This window comes from Oenanthe melanoleuca, chromosome 5 (genome assembly GCF_029582105.1).
Source record: "Oenanthe melanoleuca isolate GR-GAL-2019-014 chromosome 5, OMel1.0, whole genome shotgun sequence".
NCBI lineage: Eukaryota > Metazoa > Chordata > Aves > Passeriformes > Muscicapidae > Oenanthe > Oenanthe melanoleuca.
The window spans coordinates 24,400,188-24,416,444 of NC_079339.1; the positions used below are offsets into that span (position 1 = coordinate 24,400,188).

At 40.1% G+C, this 16,257-nt stretch overlaps 1 protein-coding gene across 1 annotated transcript in view; it reads right to left on the reverse strand.

Annotated features, from left to right (window-relative positions):
* LOC130254257 (transmembrane protein 263-like) overlaps positions 1–16,257 on the reverse strand; it is a 199,484-nt gene that overhangs the window by 176,899 nt on the left and 6,328 nt on the right. Inside the window, exon 2 of the mRNA XM_056493624.1 lies at positions 10,771–10,861. Coding sequence (XP_056349599.1) covers positions 10,771–10,861 — 91 coding nt within the window. The remainder of the gene's footprint in view (positions 1–10,770; positions 10,862–16,257) is intronic.

Consider the following 16,257-nt stretch of genomic DNA (forward strand, 5'->3'; position numbering starts at 1 on the left):
GCATTTGCCCTTCCCACATTTTGTCAGGAGCGCCTTAGCTGCGCAGGACAGCCGAATAAAACGTCTTAAAATAAATACCGGCAGTACAGCAGCGAAGGGGGAAGGTGCCGAGGCAGGCTCAGGAGAGCAGCGGGCGAGGCCCGTCCCGGTGGAGCCGTGCAGGGCAGGCTGCTCCCGCCCTCCCTGCGGCACGCTTGGCAGCCGGCTCCTCAATTTAGCTTCAAGTGTTTGTTTTTAATCGCACATGTCGGCATGCCGGGTGGTTAACTTACAATGTGTCACACAAAACAAGAACAAGCCTCCCAGTTAATCAAATACCAACAAAACGTCTCATGTCATATTAATGATACTTGGATCAGACCCAGGAGGAATAAGTTTGAAAGCCACGATCCCTCTGCTTTCCTCACTATCTTAATCACTGTGCTACACACTGAAGTTGCTAGGAACACGAACATCAAGAGCTGACCTCTTGTATGCTATCACAAAAGTGGCTTTCAGTGGTGCCTGCGGCTGCATCTCTCTTCCTCGCCAGCACCACGGGAAGCCAGACGAGCTCTGCAGCACACGGGACCCCAAGGCTGTCACTGCGTTCCACACAAGCTCCCACGTGTGCAACAGGTACTACTCGGCTGGACAGCCATCCTTCAGTCTCTGGATGGTGGGAATGACGTGAAGGTTCACCCACTCCAGACAGAGGCACTGTGTGTCCATGGGCACTCAGCAGCTTTTGTGCCGGCACCCAAGCACACGTGGCCATGCAGCGGGGTGAAAATGGTAACGTGCAGCCAGAGCTGAGTGCGGGAATCTCTCTTTCAGGAGCTGTGTGAGCACATGTTAAGCTTAACCAGTGACCAAACTGTATTTTAATGACAGCTGGGTTCAGCTAATCACAATCTTTTAACCATCTCCAGATAATACAGAAAACAGATTTCTCCACATAATGTAAAGTAGACTCTTACACAAAATTCAAAATTAGTAAATGTGGGTTTTTTCCTTTTTCAATCCATGGACTGGAAGAATTTACCCACTTTCCTGATCAAGTAAGTCTAAGATTTAGAGCGAAAAAACAACTCTCAAGATGCTAGGAACAAAATACTGCAACAACAATAACATTAACATTCTCAAGCTTTAAAAACATTAAGCTAAACTTGGAGCCTCAATTTGCATTTCCCAGTGTGAGCCCTAATAATATATTGCAATAACATTGTAATAAATCTTGGAGGTTTGTTCTTTGGCTTTTGGAGGGGTGAGTGAGAGGCACTGGGTCTTTTACAAAATCACACTTTCCAGTACTAGATACATACCAACAGCTGGCTCAGCCAAAGAGGATGAGTTCACATAACTAAGTAGAATTATCCCACTTCTGCATCCAAGATATTCCTTTTTAGGGGAAAACAAACTAATAATAGTAAAATAAAAAACACATAAACAAAATAAAACCAAAACAAACAAAAGCAAACAAAAAAACCCAAAACACATCACTACCACACACAAATCTCTAGAGAAAGAGAGGAGGGGGAAAGAAGAAGGAACCAAACAACAGTTTTGGCTTCAAACTTCTGCACAGGGCTGAACCAAACCTTTATTATTTTGATTTATACCTTTACAGTAAAATTTGATTTTTGGAAAGATGAAAACAATAGAGGTCAACAACATTTCCAGTTTCTTAGAATCTTAAATGGATGAATAGGTATTTAGGTGAATGCCTCACTCCAAAAATGAGGTCTCATTTGCTAAGAATTAAAGTTATATATAGTTCAATACCATAAATCTGTTCTTTCTACTGTAACAATATTCCAATACACTCATTTAACAATCCCACAAGCGAAGACCATCTCACAATTCACAGAAATGTCATGGCAAAATTTTTAGCATTATTCGCAAAATAGATGTAATATTTTATATAAAGAACACTTACTTCCTTTTTGATGCCATCTAGAAAAATACATTCATTTTTCCTAATATAAGATCCAAAAATATAGGGCTACCTAAACTTTTTAGAGCAGGTATATTCTACTGAGTATTACATACTTTGGGCAAAACCTGAAACGAGTGGTATATGTTACTGGTAGGGAGAGGGCATAACAAAGAAGACAAAATGTAGCTTTAGATAAATTCTTTCTGATCACACAAGTACCAGATAGCTAGAATGAGGACAGATTCCCCATAATATGCCAAAAAAATGCATCACAAGAATTTAATAATCCTACATATTAGTAAGGAACATGCATTGGTCTTCAATGTGTTCAGAAAATGAAGAAGAGATAGAATTACACAGTGCAAGACCATTCTCTGTAAAAATTGCTTTAGAATTCCACCCAGTTTCAAATTAGATTATTTTATCCTGGAATATTATCCTAGAGTAAGCAAACTGACACAAAACCCCTCACTTTTACAGTTCATTCATAAGTTCATAAACAGCCTTGAAAAAAAAACCTATTCCTCAGAATTAGACTGGTTTCTGTGATACAAAATGATCAGTCCACAACAGGCCAGATTGATGCAATTGTGTAATCATACTGGTAATCAAAGCAGTGGCTCAAATTGTTCATAAACAGCTGAAATCAAGGCAGGCAGCCAGGCTGAGACTACAGATGTTTGTGAAATGTTAACTGGGCATTTCACTCGGTTCCGAGGCAGAATTAACAGCCTCATGTACCGACCTTATGATTTAATTGCCTGCTATAATACTCTGATAGTTTAGCAGTTCAAGATATCATTGTTAACACACTGATATATTGATTCAATTTCACTCCTGACCTGGATTTACTGCATTGATCATTCTTATTTAGCACTTCAGACTGTAGCTATATGTAAACGTGAGACCTACTTGACTCTTTTTTAGTCCATTAGGAACAAGCAGGAACTGCTTCCTTTTTCAGCTTTCAAACAGGACTGATAACTACAAGCCTGAAAGATGGATTGTGCTGCTTTGGGCTGGGGTAGAGTTAATTTTCTTCACAGCAGCTGGTATGGGGCTATGCTCTGGATTTGTGTTGAACACAATGATGATAATATAGAGATGTTTTTATTATTGCTGAGCAGGGCTCACACAGAAAAGCTAAGGTATTTTCTGCTTTTCATACTGCCACAGTGGTGAGGGGACTGGGGATGCATGGGAGTTGAGAGGAGACACAGCCAGGACAGGCGACTCCAGCTGACCAAAGGGATATTCCAGACCATATGGCATCATGCTCAGCATATAAAATGCAGGGAAGAAGAAGGAAGTGGGGGATTTTTTGAGTGATGATGCTTGTCTTCCCAAGGCCCTGCTCTCCTGAGGATGGGTGAGCACCTGTCTCCCACGGGAAGCAGTAAATTAATTCCTTTTTCTGCTTTGCTAGTGTGCACAGCTTTTGTTTTCCCTATTAAACTGTCTTGATCTCAACTAATGAGTTTTCTAACTTTTATCCTTCTGATTCTCTTTCTAAGCCCACTGATGAGAGAGGGAGGAAGGAGCTGTGTGGGCCTTGGCTGCTGATGGGTTAAACCACAACATTTATTTAAGAGCAATTGTCTACACCTTTATGTATTTGCATACGTTCTTTTACACAATTTCATATAACTCTAACTAGTATAAAAACAGTGAAGAATGTCTGCCAGTTCAGCCAGGTAATAAGATACACAGTAGAAACCTCTATTGCTAGAATAAAACACATTCACTAGTAATTGACCAAGATGTATTTTCTGAGAGAGGCCTCCCACTGACATTTCAGGTTGAAGTATCTTTACATTTGGATCTCACACTTTTCTTACAGTTACTGTCTCTAGGCAAATGGTAGAACTACTGTTGCCCCATCCTATGGGCAAAGACTCTCAGGGAAAATCAGATGGTTACTCACACACTTCACAACATTATTGTATCAACAAGATCCACTGATAAGAGGTTTCCCACACTTAAGTTATGAGAACCTTTCTTTTGGAATCCACCAGGCACTTGGAGGCTATTTATGCTGCCCTTAACAACATATGCTGTGCACACAAACAACACTTAGTGACAGAATGATTTGCAGGGCATGGAGTAGGCTCGAAAAAAGGGATGCTGAGCTGTCAAAGTAACCGCTCATTAAATCATATGAAAATAATGGAGAGGAAAGAATAGGACATAGGGAGAAGCGGAATAAAAACAATTTAAATAGCTTTCATGCTGTTTCTAGGAGACAATGTAACATAGCTGCTGAATGGAAGATGCCTGTTGTCAGCAATAAGCATACAGCAACAGGAATACAGAAGGGCAGGGGGCTGAGAGAGGGAGAAAGGGGCACACACAGACACTGTTTATTAATCACATTTGAGACTGTCAATTTCCCCCAGAGAACTAAATTAAATAAAGCATGAGTAAGCCAATATAGCCAATGGAGAATTTAAACAAAGAAGAGCCCTAGCTTTATTAAAACGATGATAATAAATTTAACACATTAGAACCTTTGATGGATATGAAAGTGTTTTATAATCTACCAGAAATACTAAGCCAGGCTTTGTGCACAAAACTGAGCTGACACTAGAGGTCATTTCTTTTGCAGAAACAAGAACTGCTTTGGCCAACACAAGAGCACAGCTACAAGGAATCTGTGCCTTAGAGACAGATGATACTGAAATGCTGCTCTTCAGCCTCAGGGCACTTACAGAAGTAGCTCAGGAAACGCTTTTACAGATGAGAGGACACGCCAGGTACATAAAGTCCCAGTTCCAAAGAACAGACAGCTTCACTGCTAATTTCTTTTCCTGCTTTTTAAGAAACCTGCCTTTCTGTTTAAGATTATCTGACAAGTCCAATCACCTTTTTGAGGACTCAAAGAGACAAAAAAAGAGAAAAAATGGACAAGTTATGTATCAGGCAAAGTTTTGTTTTATTTAAACATTTCTGTTCCAATTCACAATTTCTGTTTCGATTTTCAAGTATCTTCCACCTATAAAAGCCCAAAAACTTACAGTTTGCTTTTTCATCCACTCCATTTATAAACAAGAACAATAATTTCTGTTTCATACACAAATAATACTATGGTTTAAGGAAGGCAAAACTACTTGACTAGAGCCACAAAATAAGTCAACAGTAGAGCTAGGAATCATAGAATATCCTGAGTTGGAAGGGACTCAAAGGATCATCAAGCCCAACTTCTGGCCCTGCACAGGACAATCCCAAGAATCACATCATGTGCCTGAGAGCATTGTTCAGACACTTCTTGAACTCTGTTAGACTTGGTGCTATAACCAGTTCCCTGGGGAGCCTGCTCCAGCACCTAACCATCCTCTGGGTGAAAAACCTTTTCCTAATACCCAATGCAAACTTCCCCTGACTCAGTGTCTGCCCCTCCTCTTCCCCTCACAATGAATTTGCAGCCTGCGATAACATCTCCCCTCAGTCTCCTCCAGGCTGAAGGAACCAAGTTACCTCAGCCTTTCCTCATATGGCTTCCCTTCCAGGCCCTTCATCATCCTCATGGCTCTCCTTTGGATGCTCTCTAATAGTGCCATGTCTTTCTTACATTGTGGTGCCCAAAACTGCACACAGGACTTGGGTTGTGCCAGAACAGAGCAGGACGATCCCCTCCCTTGCCCAGCTGGTGATGCTGTCCCTGATGCCCCCCAGGGCATGGTTGGCCCTCCTGCTGCCAGGCCACACTGCTGGCATAGATTATAGCTGCCACTTTTCCCAGTCTTTTGCTTTTGTTACACAACCACAGAACTGTAGAGGTCAACCCAGGCTGACTGGCCAATAGACAGAAAAAGCATTTTAAGAGGTGCTCTGCAGATGGATTTGACTGTTGGACCTTATGAGGTAGCACACTGAAGAGAGTTGTTTGGCTCAGGAAAGTAGAGGTGGGCTTAGCAGATTCCACAGCTTTGCATCTGCCAGCTTCACAGAACTTCAAGATACTGGTCTGGTAGACTACACACACTTACCTAAGTGTGTAGTATACAACACTAAATGCCACAGGCAATTTTGTTAAGTTACTTCACAGCAGAAAAGGCAACAGAATTTAGCAGAAAGCTTGATACTGAAAGGAAATTGAACTGCTATTAACTACATCATTTTCCAAGGTAATTTCTTTGAGGTTCTTTGGATATAGGCAGTTTGGAGACAGATATACTAAACATTATTTACAGTAAGAAGATGCCAAACATTGCAGATAAAGTTTGCATGATTTAAATCTTGGTATGGCAATTGTTGCAGAAGACATTTGGCCCAACAATAATTAGAAAAGTGCCATCCATTCATCAAAACTGGATCTGTTTATAAGCATATACCCTTTTAACACCTATATCATGGTCAACTGAAGGTCTCATCACAGATGAGATGCCTGAAAAGGCATGTTCCTCTGGCATGTGATGGTTTCGACAAATTGTTATGGTCTTATAAGAGAATACACAAACATGAAGTTAACAGTCTAATTAATTTCAGATATTTCAAATGGATGTAGTACCTCAACTGAAACACACCTGTATTTTATTTTAGTTAGATCCATACAGATCTAGGTAAAATGCTGGTATCAAAACTCAATCCCGAATGAGCCATCCACAAAACTCCCATATTCTTTGGATTGGAGATTCTCCAACTGTGGATAAGGAGTCCTAAAGCTTCCTATAGAAACATGCAATATAGGTTTATACTGCAGAAGATATAAAACAGCAAAGGCTACATGCCTCCATGGAGGCAGATTATAAGGCTCACACAAGATACTATGTTCTAAACTCCTGCAAATCATCTGATTTACAGTAACTATCTCTGTGTATTCTTTACCCACAGCAAGTGTAAAACAATTTGAATTAAGAACACCACAGTTATTTGGAAAGTAAATTTCCCAAGATGTGTTATATACTGCAGAGCTGCTAAGACCCATTGCTTTTAATAAAGCTTTACTCCACATGGCCCAATCTGTCTGCAACAAAGAAGGAACATCTCTGGTAGGTCTGAAAACTACAGAAGAGTTAGCAGACGGTTAATAATAAGACTCAGGCTTATTGCCAAACTGATCATAGCTGATAAAATCTTCATGCTTAGTACTTAAAGGCCATGGAAGAAAGCACTGGTTTGTAAACTCTCAAGAGGGACAACCACTGTTAACCAGTGGCACAGCTTTACAACCAGACCATACCACCTTGAAATGAGCTTTAGTATACACAGTACTACTTAGCAAAGCAAGGCTGAAACAAACTACAGCTATGGTCCAGTTTCAATAAAGTAGACACTCCTGAAATGCATAGTTTTTAGCAGTTTGACAGAGTAAAGCTACGTTTCCCACAAAAAATCATGTAATAAATGGGGTATATAAGAAGCAAAGGAGGTGCTGACATTTCCTAATGGAGAAGATTTAATCACCACCAGATTTTGTTGCTATCACCTTTCTTGATTAATTCAGTGGAAAAGGACAGAAAAGTGAAGTGATCATATCAATTAACACTGCACTGTATTAAATGATCAGCAACAGAACTCTGCAGTGGAGAATAAAGAAGCAACAGATACAGCCAGGTGTTGCTGTACATGAGTAACTAAATCTAGTTTTCTCACAGCGCTCAAACTTCCACTTAACATTCAAGATCACACAGAATCTACATAAAAGTAGCTCAGACGTGTGGCAACACAGACCAGCCATGCTGAATTTCTTGCAAAGAAGGAAGCAGTTCATACCACTTAGGGTAGTGTGCTCCTCTGCAGAGCTCACTGCCCTTCACTGGCTAGTGATGGTAAACCTGCCCTACACAGCCTGCTCTGTGAAGTGCTAAGCACACCAGCACACCAGATACTACTTGCTACTGCTCCCCTGTGCCTGCCTTTCAAATGAGGGGAGGGAAAAAAGTATTTAGAAGGATCGCAGAGATACTAAAGATGAAGGGGGAATAAAAAACCCCCCATGAATGTGGCAGATGGATCACGATGTCAAGAGTAAAGTACCGCTAGGGCATGAACAGCCTTCCCGCGGCAGCGTGTGAAGCTTCCCTTGCAGTCCCACAGAGGGCTGAGGGAAGAGGCGTTAGCAGGCTGGCGTTCTCCGGCGGGCGGGACGCGCGGAGCGCTGCCCGGGATGAGCTGGGGCCGGGCGGCATGGCCGGGCCTGCAGCGCCCCCGCGCGGCCACCGCCCGCACAGCGACCCTCGTCACCCTCGAGGTACCCACCACCAGCTGCGGGCTCCGGCAGCAGCTCTGCTTTTAGCTCATTCACCCTGCTGGCTCAGCTGAACACAGAAAAGTTAAATTCAACAGCAGATAAAACAATCGTATTCAGGTTACACACAGATACCAGCCTCTGTCTTGGCTATGTCTCGTTTGGTATTTCTCTGGCCTCAAATGCTGCCAGGCTGCCACACTGCACTTGGGACCAATGTCTGCTACTCCATACCAGTTGTTACCCACACATACACCTACCCCATTTAGTTATGCATATGATGGACGTGTAAAATCATCCCATTATTTGTAGAAGGCCATGGTGCAGCACTGTTTAGAAATATGACAATCCATGAAAAGCAAACTTTTATTTTCCTGCAATTCATACATAGAACAGTGCTTCCAATTCCCCTCCTTTCAGAACAGCAGTAGATATGCTGTGCAAGATAGGAAATGAAGTTACTGTGATGCAATCTGGTGAAATAATGGACTGTGCTAGACAGAGAGACTCTGGAGAGCCTTCCATCCCTTATGCACTCATTACCAGAAGGCAAGCAGGCATGGTCTCCAATTCATAGATCCCAGGAAACAAGACTGCAGTAGTCACAACAACATTGTTTTATGTATTGCAAAGCATCTGTTTTAACCAGGGAAGTGCTGTCAGAAAAAACAAGAACTCTGAAGAGAAGCAAAGATAAGACAGTACTCTGAATGGTATTTAAGTCAAAGAACTTCAGAGTTCTTATTCTTTCATGAGGTATTTGCAATCATTCCTGCAACTACACGTTCTTTATAGTTATTCTGGTTGGTCTATGTTGGTAGACAGCAGCTTCTAAGAACATTTCCATTACTCAACTTCACCAATACCCTAAGTCAGCCATAAATTCAGCATAATCCTGATTGCTCTCCTTCAGGACAAATCTTTCCACTTCTTCTGTCAAGCAGAATCTAGTTCCAGTTGCACTCTCAACATTCCTCCTATTTTGCTATTCTTGAGGTCATCGTAAATTCAGAAGGTACATACTGCGCTCAGACTTTATCTACTATATCACTGCTTAACCAAATCAGCACAACTGCCATAGTTCTTTTTCATCACACAAGGAAAGTAGGTGTATCCAGACCACATACTTCTCCCAGACCATCCAATAAGTCACAGTAGAATATTAACACAGACATATTTCACTGTCATTCGAACCAGCAGGGCTGCAGGCAGAAGAACTTACTTTCATTTTAAAAAGTTGGTTTGCAAAAATACTAGGCCACATTGAAAAAAAAACCACTTCTGATTATACAAGTCAAAGCCACAGTCCAAAATCTAAGCCTATTCCTGATAACCTGATGAGCCAAGATAGTTTTACATTCCAGGACACAGTCTCCAGGCTCATGAAATCATCAGCTTAGGCTAGTGACCAGAATTCTTACTTCAACAATGAACTATCATTACATGCTGACTTGGCATTAGTTACAAAGAAAGGGAGAGGGAATATTAATACTATATCCTCCATGTATATATAGAATAATCACAACATCCTCCACATCTATTTCCTTCTGGCTTTGTAAGAGTTGCAAAAGAAACCTACCTTTCACTTACCTCTGTATACTGTCATTGTCAACACAAAGTATATGAAATGGCAGAACAAGAAATTACAACTTAATAAGAAAACTTTAACAGAATGCTCAACAAGAAGGGATGGGAGCAGCAAATTACTAAAACCATCCACTTGGTTTACATTCCCTTTAATATTGGCTGTCAGCATAAATGCTATATCAGCACCTTTCTCTCTTAAAGGAAAAATATAAAAACACTTATGTTTCACAGAGACATGTCACGGTATTTTAACAGTAAGTTGCTAATAAGAATCTCAGCACTCTCTGGGTTGTTTAAGCCATCCACAATGATTATGAGTGATTGTGTTTTAGGAGCCACTGAACTGAAGACAAAGCTCAGGATGTATCATCACTTGCAGCAATATTAGCAGCTTCCATCCAAAAGAAAGCAACACCTAATTTTGCTGCATATATACATCTGTGACTTTTGCACAGTGGGAAAAATCTGTTTCCTGTACAAATCCAGGGCATGTCATTGCAAACAAGGTTTTTAATTAAAATTAGCATTTTTGAGCCTCCTGCTGATGGACAGCATCTCATTGCCTCCTCCTCAGATGGCTAAACTGGCTTCCAAGAGAGACAGTGACAAGAAACAAAATCACTAGAATACCTAACTTTGACAAGTCTCTGCTGGGGACAATTTCAACAGCAGGATGCTGCAGAGAGAGGTAGACAGACAAAAGATGACTACTTAGGAAGTCACCCCTAATGAAGGCTCAAAACATCACAACAAGACAGTAGAGAAAGCATTTTATTCCTAAGCCTGAAGACAGGATGATCAAGCAGGACAATTTTAATCAGAAGCCATATTGTTAAAGAGAATGCAGAACTGTGTCTGCACCTCAGTGGGTAAAGCCTCTTCTGAATGCAAAAAAGGCTTAGGGGCTGGCTAGACCTCTGGCTAGGAGGTTGGCCTAACTGTCAGCTCTGACAAAGCTTGATCCCTCTCAGAAAACAGGCAGATACAGGTTCAAGTCAGACAGATAAATCAGATTTCTTGGCCAGAACATTTTCCTCAACTGACTGCAAAGAGTTTATATTGACTGCCAGTACTGTACCTTCGGGAGGCTCTTCCCGCAGATGAGGAGGCAATTCTTCACTTGTAGTCTCAGCTTCATCATCCACCATCTGTGTTTCTAAGCTAGGGCCCTGCAGAACAGAACAGCAAGAGGGGGTAAATTGCAGAAAGCTCAGACAAGAACCACAAAAATGGTTACAGGACTAGAGAACATGCCAGACAGTAAGGACACAAGAAGCTCACTTTAGCTGAAGAAATAGCTGGGAGATTTGTTTGCAGTGAAATTATAAAAAGGGGAATGTTAAAAAGAAAAAAAAAAAAGAAAAAGAAAGAAAAGGACTTTTCAAGACAGCACACAAAGTTACAAGGGTCTTAACTGACTGAAAACCAGAAAATGAACAGTGAAGCAAAATTTCTAAATCACTATTTCCAAAACATAATGAAATAATCAATTAAAATTTCCATTTATCAAGCAGCAGATCCACCATCAACTGGAATTTTCAGGAAAAAAACCTTTTCTTTGTCTTATCAAGACTAGATTCTGAAATGCCACTTTTTTCAAAGGAAAACAAAGCAGACTGGTTTACAACCTTCTAACCTATGCAGGTCCACTGACTGTGGAGTTTTCCCCTACAAGCCCAGTACATCCATTTGTGCCTCCAAGTGTAATATGCCAAAGTAGCCATTCCTGCAAAACTGAAATGGGACTGCCCTCCCAGGTTCTGCATTTCCATGTTCCAGTCTCCTTGACCCTGTAAAGTGCCTGCAATGTTACTGCTGGAAGAACATGTGCAGAGTTAAAAGATTTGCAGCTGAACCGACTTTATACACACAATATTTTCATGACATGTAGAGTCATAAAAGTGTAGTTGCTTAGTTGCTTTTTTAGTTTCAAACTAACACAGAAAAAAACGGCAACATCTTTTTCTACCAAACTTACCTTGTGTTTAAGTAACAGAAGGGTAAACACTAGGCATAGCTAGAGGACTCCCTTTTAGAAAACCTAATTTTCTTTGCAATGTTAGTACAGTGAAGAGTGAAATGACAAACTTAGCAGTCATTAGGAAATGAAGCTTTTGTGCACTCTGAAAACATGACTGGGTTTGTAGTCTGAACTATCTGAAAATGTGTACTAACATACGCAGCTGGAATGTTACAGAAATACAGCTGGTACATCAACAGCTTGCAAAATGTTATTATTTGAAGTCAGGAAGAAAAGGGGCTCATAGCCCTAAAGCTGTAGTATTTATTTTTATTCATTCCAAACCCTGTGACTGCAAGGTTACCCCCAACAGCATTGGCTACTTTCTCTCTTCCCTCAATTTGCACATTATGAAGAGCACTACACTTTTCAAATTCCATCCTTTGCACAAGTAGCTCACATTTTCATCCATTACTCTTTTTTTTTTTCACCAAAATGGACATGAAAACAAGAAGTACCACCATGCTTTTCAGATGTTTTACAGCAGGGAAAAAAGAGTCCACCCAGTGTACAGGTCTACTGTGATGGTGCCAGGGTCATAACCCAGATTTCTGCCATCCATGACTATGTAAGTTTTACCTAGGCTATTTACCTATTTCTCCTCACTTATCAACACTGCCCAGCTTTGGTCAGTGAACAGTTCAAACATTAAGTCATGCCTTGTAGTAGCTATGACAGAAAAGGAAAAAAGTGTTTACCACATGGTACAGATGGGAAAGTAGTAAGTAGCCTTAGTCCAATTAAAAAATAAATAAATAAAACCAGGAGTCAATAATCAACATCAAGATCTTACCATCTCTTCACTTCAACTAAATAACGTGGTCCAGATTTTAAGAACATGTAAACAATTCTGGATAAGAGCAACAAACTGAATATAAAGAATGTATCTGAATAACTTTCTATATCAACTGGCAATATATGAATTTACACTTCTTTCCTACCCATCAGTGCTACAGAGAGAAAAGTAAAAGGAAAGACGAGGCTACAGCAGTATACCAGATCAGACGATTTATTTTTCGTATAAAACATGTGGACATGTAAGACATGAGGCACAAACATTTGCCTTGGAAACATTCTGAACCACAACTACAGAACTCCTAAACTAGACTAGGTCTTGAATGTGACTCCTGTGCCTGTACTTTCTGGTTTAAAACAACAAAATTACTTTAATTTCTTAAAACAAGAGCGAGCCATCTGCACATACTATCTATATGCTGCCCAAGGAGACAATGCAACTTCCAGGGACTACAGAAAAGTGACCAAGAAAAGCATTATCTTGCCTTCTTCAAAACAGTCAGTATTGTCAATTTCCTAGAAGGCAAACCTGCTCAGTAGCTTCTCCCAATGACACCCTATGACAAGTGATGCTCCTCTGGGTCACACTTGTTGTCATCTACATAAATACAAAAAGGATGCAAAATGCTATCAAAAGTGAGTAGTGGCTTTATGTTTTTTTCTTCTTTTTCTAATGTGTTTCATAAAAGGCTATGCACTTATGGGTAGAGGGGACTGCCAGTACTAAACTAAACAAGTGTGACAAATCGCATACAAGCATTTCAGAGCATACCTGGTGCTCTTCCACTGGGTAAAATATTTTGAGAATAATTATGACCAGAACTTTACCTACATGCTCAGATTTTCAGTACATTGAAGACTGTATATTTTATAAGTGCTGTAGTAAATGCATGCATGACAGAAAGCAAGTTCCTATCCAGTCAGGGTCAGCATTTTCCACAAGATACAGGGTTATGTTTATGATGCTGAAACCAAGGGCTCCATTTACCACAACATTTGTACTAACAAATGATATCAGCATGGTCAATCACAAAAAGAGCCATCTCAATCTCAGCAGAGTAATAAGTACTCAAAATACCACACAGTACAGGAGCAAGTCCAACACAAAACAATCAGTGTCAGCTCATTTTGCTCCTAAGTCAATACCAATATGAGACTGTCACTGCAAATGCCCCAACATGGCTCATCTTCCTAGAGAGTCCCTGCAGGCCATCTCAAAGAAACCAAAAAATCCTACCTGCACCACAACCACTTTTAGGCCTTTTAGACTCTACTTTTGTACTTAGCAACACATCAAATATGGCACATAATCTTAAACTGAAGTCTGTCAATTGACTGTTCACTGAATCAGGAATCCATTTTGCTAATAAGTAGCAAAATACAAAACCCCAAAACAGAGTCCAAGAAGGACAACAATGTGGGAGGGCAATCAATTTTTTTTTTTGTTTTTTTTAAGAATGCATCCTGTGAAAAACTATTAATGAAATTGAACGAGTATGGGACAAATAACTAGAAATTTCCTTCAGAGAACCATGTATCTTACAATTCTGCCCCTTCTTGCCATTCCGACTCAACTCACAAAAGACAAAAAATAATGTTTAATCCCCTACCATAAGCAGAACCAGAAGGAAATACATCATGTAAATACTCTTCTCCATTATACTCAAACCTAAAAGTAATCTTTTCTCCCTTTCAAAAAAGAAGCTGAAGGAATCTAAAGCTCATAGCCATGGATTCAGCAGCAGTTTACTGTCTCAGTTCTGAGACTACACCTTGGAAATAATTCTAAAATCTGTAGCTTTAGCTACTACTTTCCCTGTGCATTTTCAAGTGAACATGGTATTTATTTCCTGATCTAAACCTCCATATTTCCATTCTTGCTTCTAAACACTTTATTCCAATTTCTCCTTTCTGTCATTATTCTTCATTCATTTACATTCTGGACTTGAGCCTAGAATCTTACTTCTTCCACTGCAAGAAACTGCCTCATTCCTCCTAAAGCCTCTCCTTAAGAGCCCAGAAGGTCAGACTTGCTTCTTTCTATGCAAATCCTCAACTGCCAGCATAAATCACATGTCCTCTGTCCTGCCTAACAGTGACTTTCAGACCTGGTATTCTATGTAGGCACCCTTCCAATAAAGCAATTAAGCAGAGGAAAACTCATGGGAGCCCACACTTCACACCTCCACATCTGTGATTTCAGCTTCCCAGCATAGGTCCAACATCTTTTTTATACAGTATCATATATGTATAAATATATGCCAACTAATAATCATAAAGACTAGATGCACCCCTAAAGAATGACAAGACTCAGTGGGTCTGTGTGAAGAAACAAGTGAAGTAATCCCCAAACACACGACAGTTTGTTAAGTGCTTCAGGATGCTGAAGTATCTCAGTGAAAGGGGTACTGGGAATTGGCTATTTTTGTATCAGGTTTAAAAAATACTTATTTCAAATCCACATGACTAAAACCCAGTTTCCTGCACATTAGCATACTTGGCCCCTTCCTAACACCACAGAAACAAAACCCCAGCTCTTTTCACCCCAACTTCACTTTCTCCAAATGTGTGAGAGATTACAGATGTTATGACTGGGCTGGATGTTTGCAGATGTCAAAGGGGTTGTCAGATTCAGTAACAATGAAGCTGACCTTCATCAGGCTTTCCTAAAATGACATAAAAAATGACACTGTTAATTTGAGATCTCTCCTCTATCCAGCCATTGTTATGAAGCTTCTCAGAATTTATCTTTGATATTTCATATTTAAACAAATTAAATTGTTCCATATCTGAAAATGGCCTGTGGCTCACAGTGCCCTTTCTGCTTTTCACATAATTATGTAAGGTCTTGATTCCTACAGAAAAAAAGGGGGCTATTGTTTAAAGAAAAATAAAAATTAAACAACCAACAACTGGGTAAGTAGTTCAACATGATGACAACCTTTTCCAGGGAGCTGAGGACCTACAGGTACTTCAGCTGAAGCACACAACCACCCAATCATCTCCTTATTCTCTGCTGCACAGGTAACCATGTTCAGACACTGGAAACAAGTTTAAAACTATCACTGTACTTTTGTTAGGCAGTTTGCAGCTGCAGCTTTTACTTCACCAATGAATTTTCAGAATGTTAAGGAATTAAGACTTTAAATTAAAGTTTTCCAAATGCAACAGGAATGTTCCATTGAATCTGCCATCATTACTTTGCACATCCACACCTTTGGGATTTTCAGTGTTGGTTGGATTTTTCCTGCAGAGGGAATAAAATTGATCTACGACCATAAAGTTCTTCTTTTTTTTTTTGGCTTTCCTCTATGTTAAAAAAGCCTCTTGATGGATGCTTTGCTTTTAGTTTTGTAAAACAAAGTTCACTTATAATGAGAGCTTCTGTGCCAGGTTTCAGCCCAAGGGGAATTTGAGTTGCAGTTATAAATCCCCTGGAACACTAAAGGAAAGTACAGAAATAGAAATGCTGAGTATAACAGTAGTGTAAAATTGTAGCACTTTGTTCAAAGTATACTGTAACAAAGAACAGAAAAATTCCTTAGGCTACTTGCTGTTTTATGAGTGTGGACAAACACATTAGAGAGGCTACAATTTTAACAACACAATTTTGTCTTGACAAAATAGGACTGGTGGATAGAGGCAATGAGAGCAAGATTTAATGTTGCAAATGCCAAATCAAGATTGAGTTCTATTGTTCTCAGCAGAACAGTCAAATCCTATTTTTACAGCAATAAAACAACTTTGTAC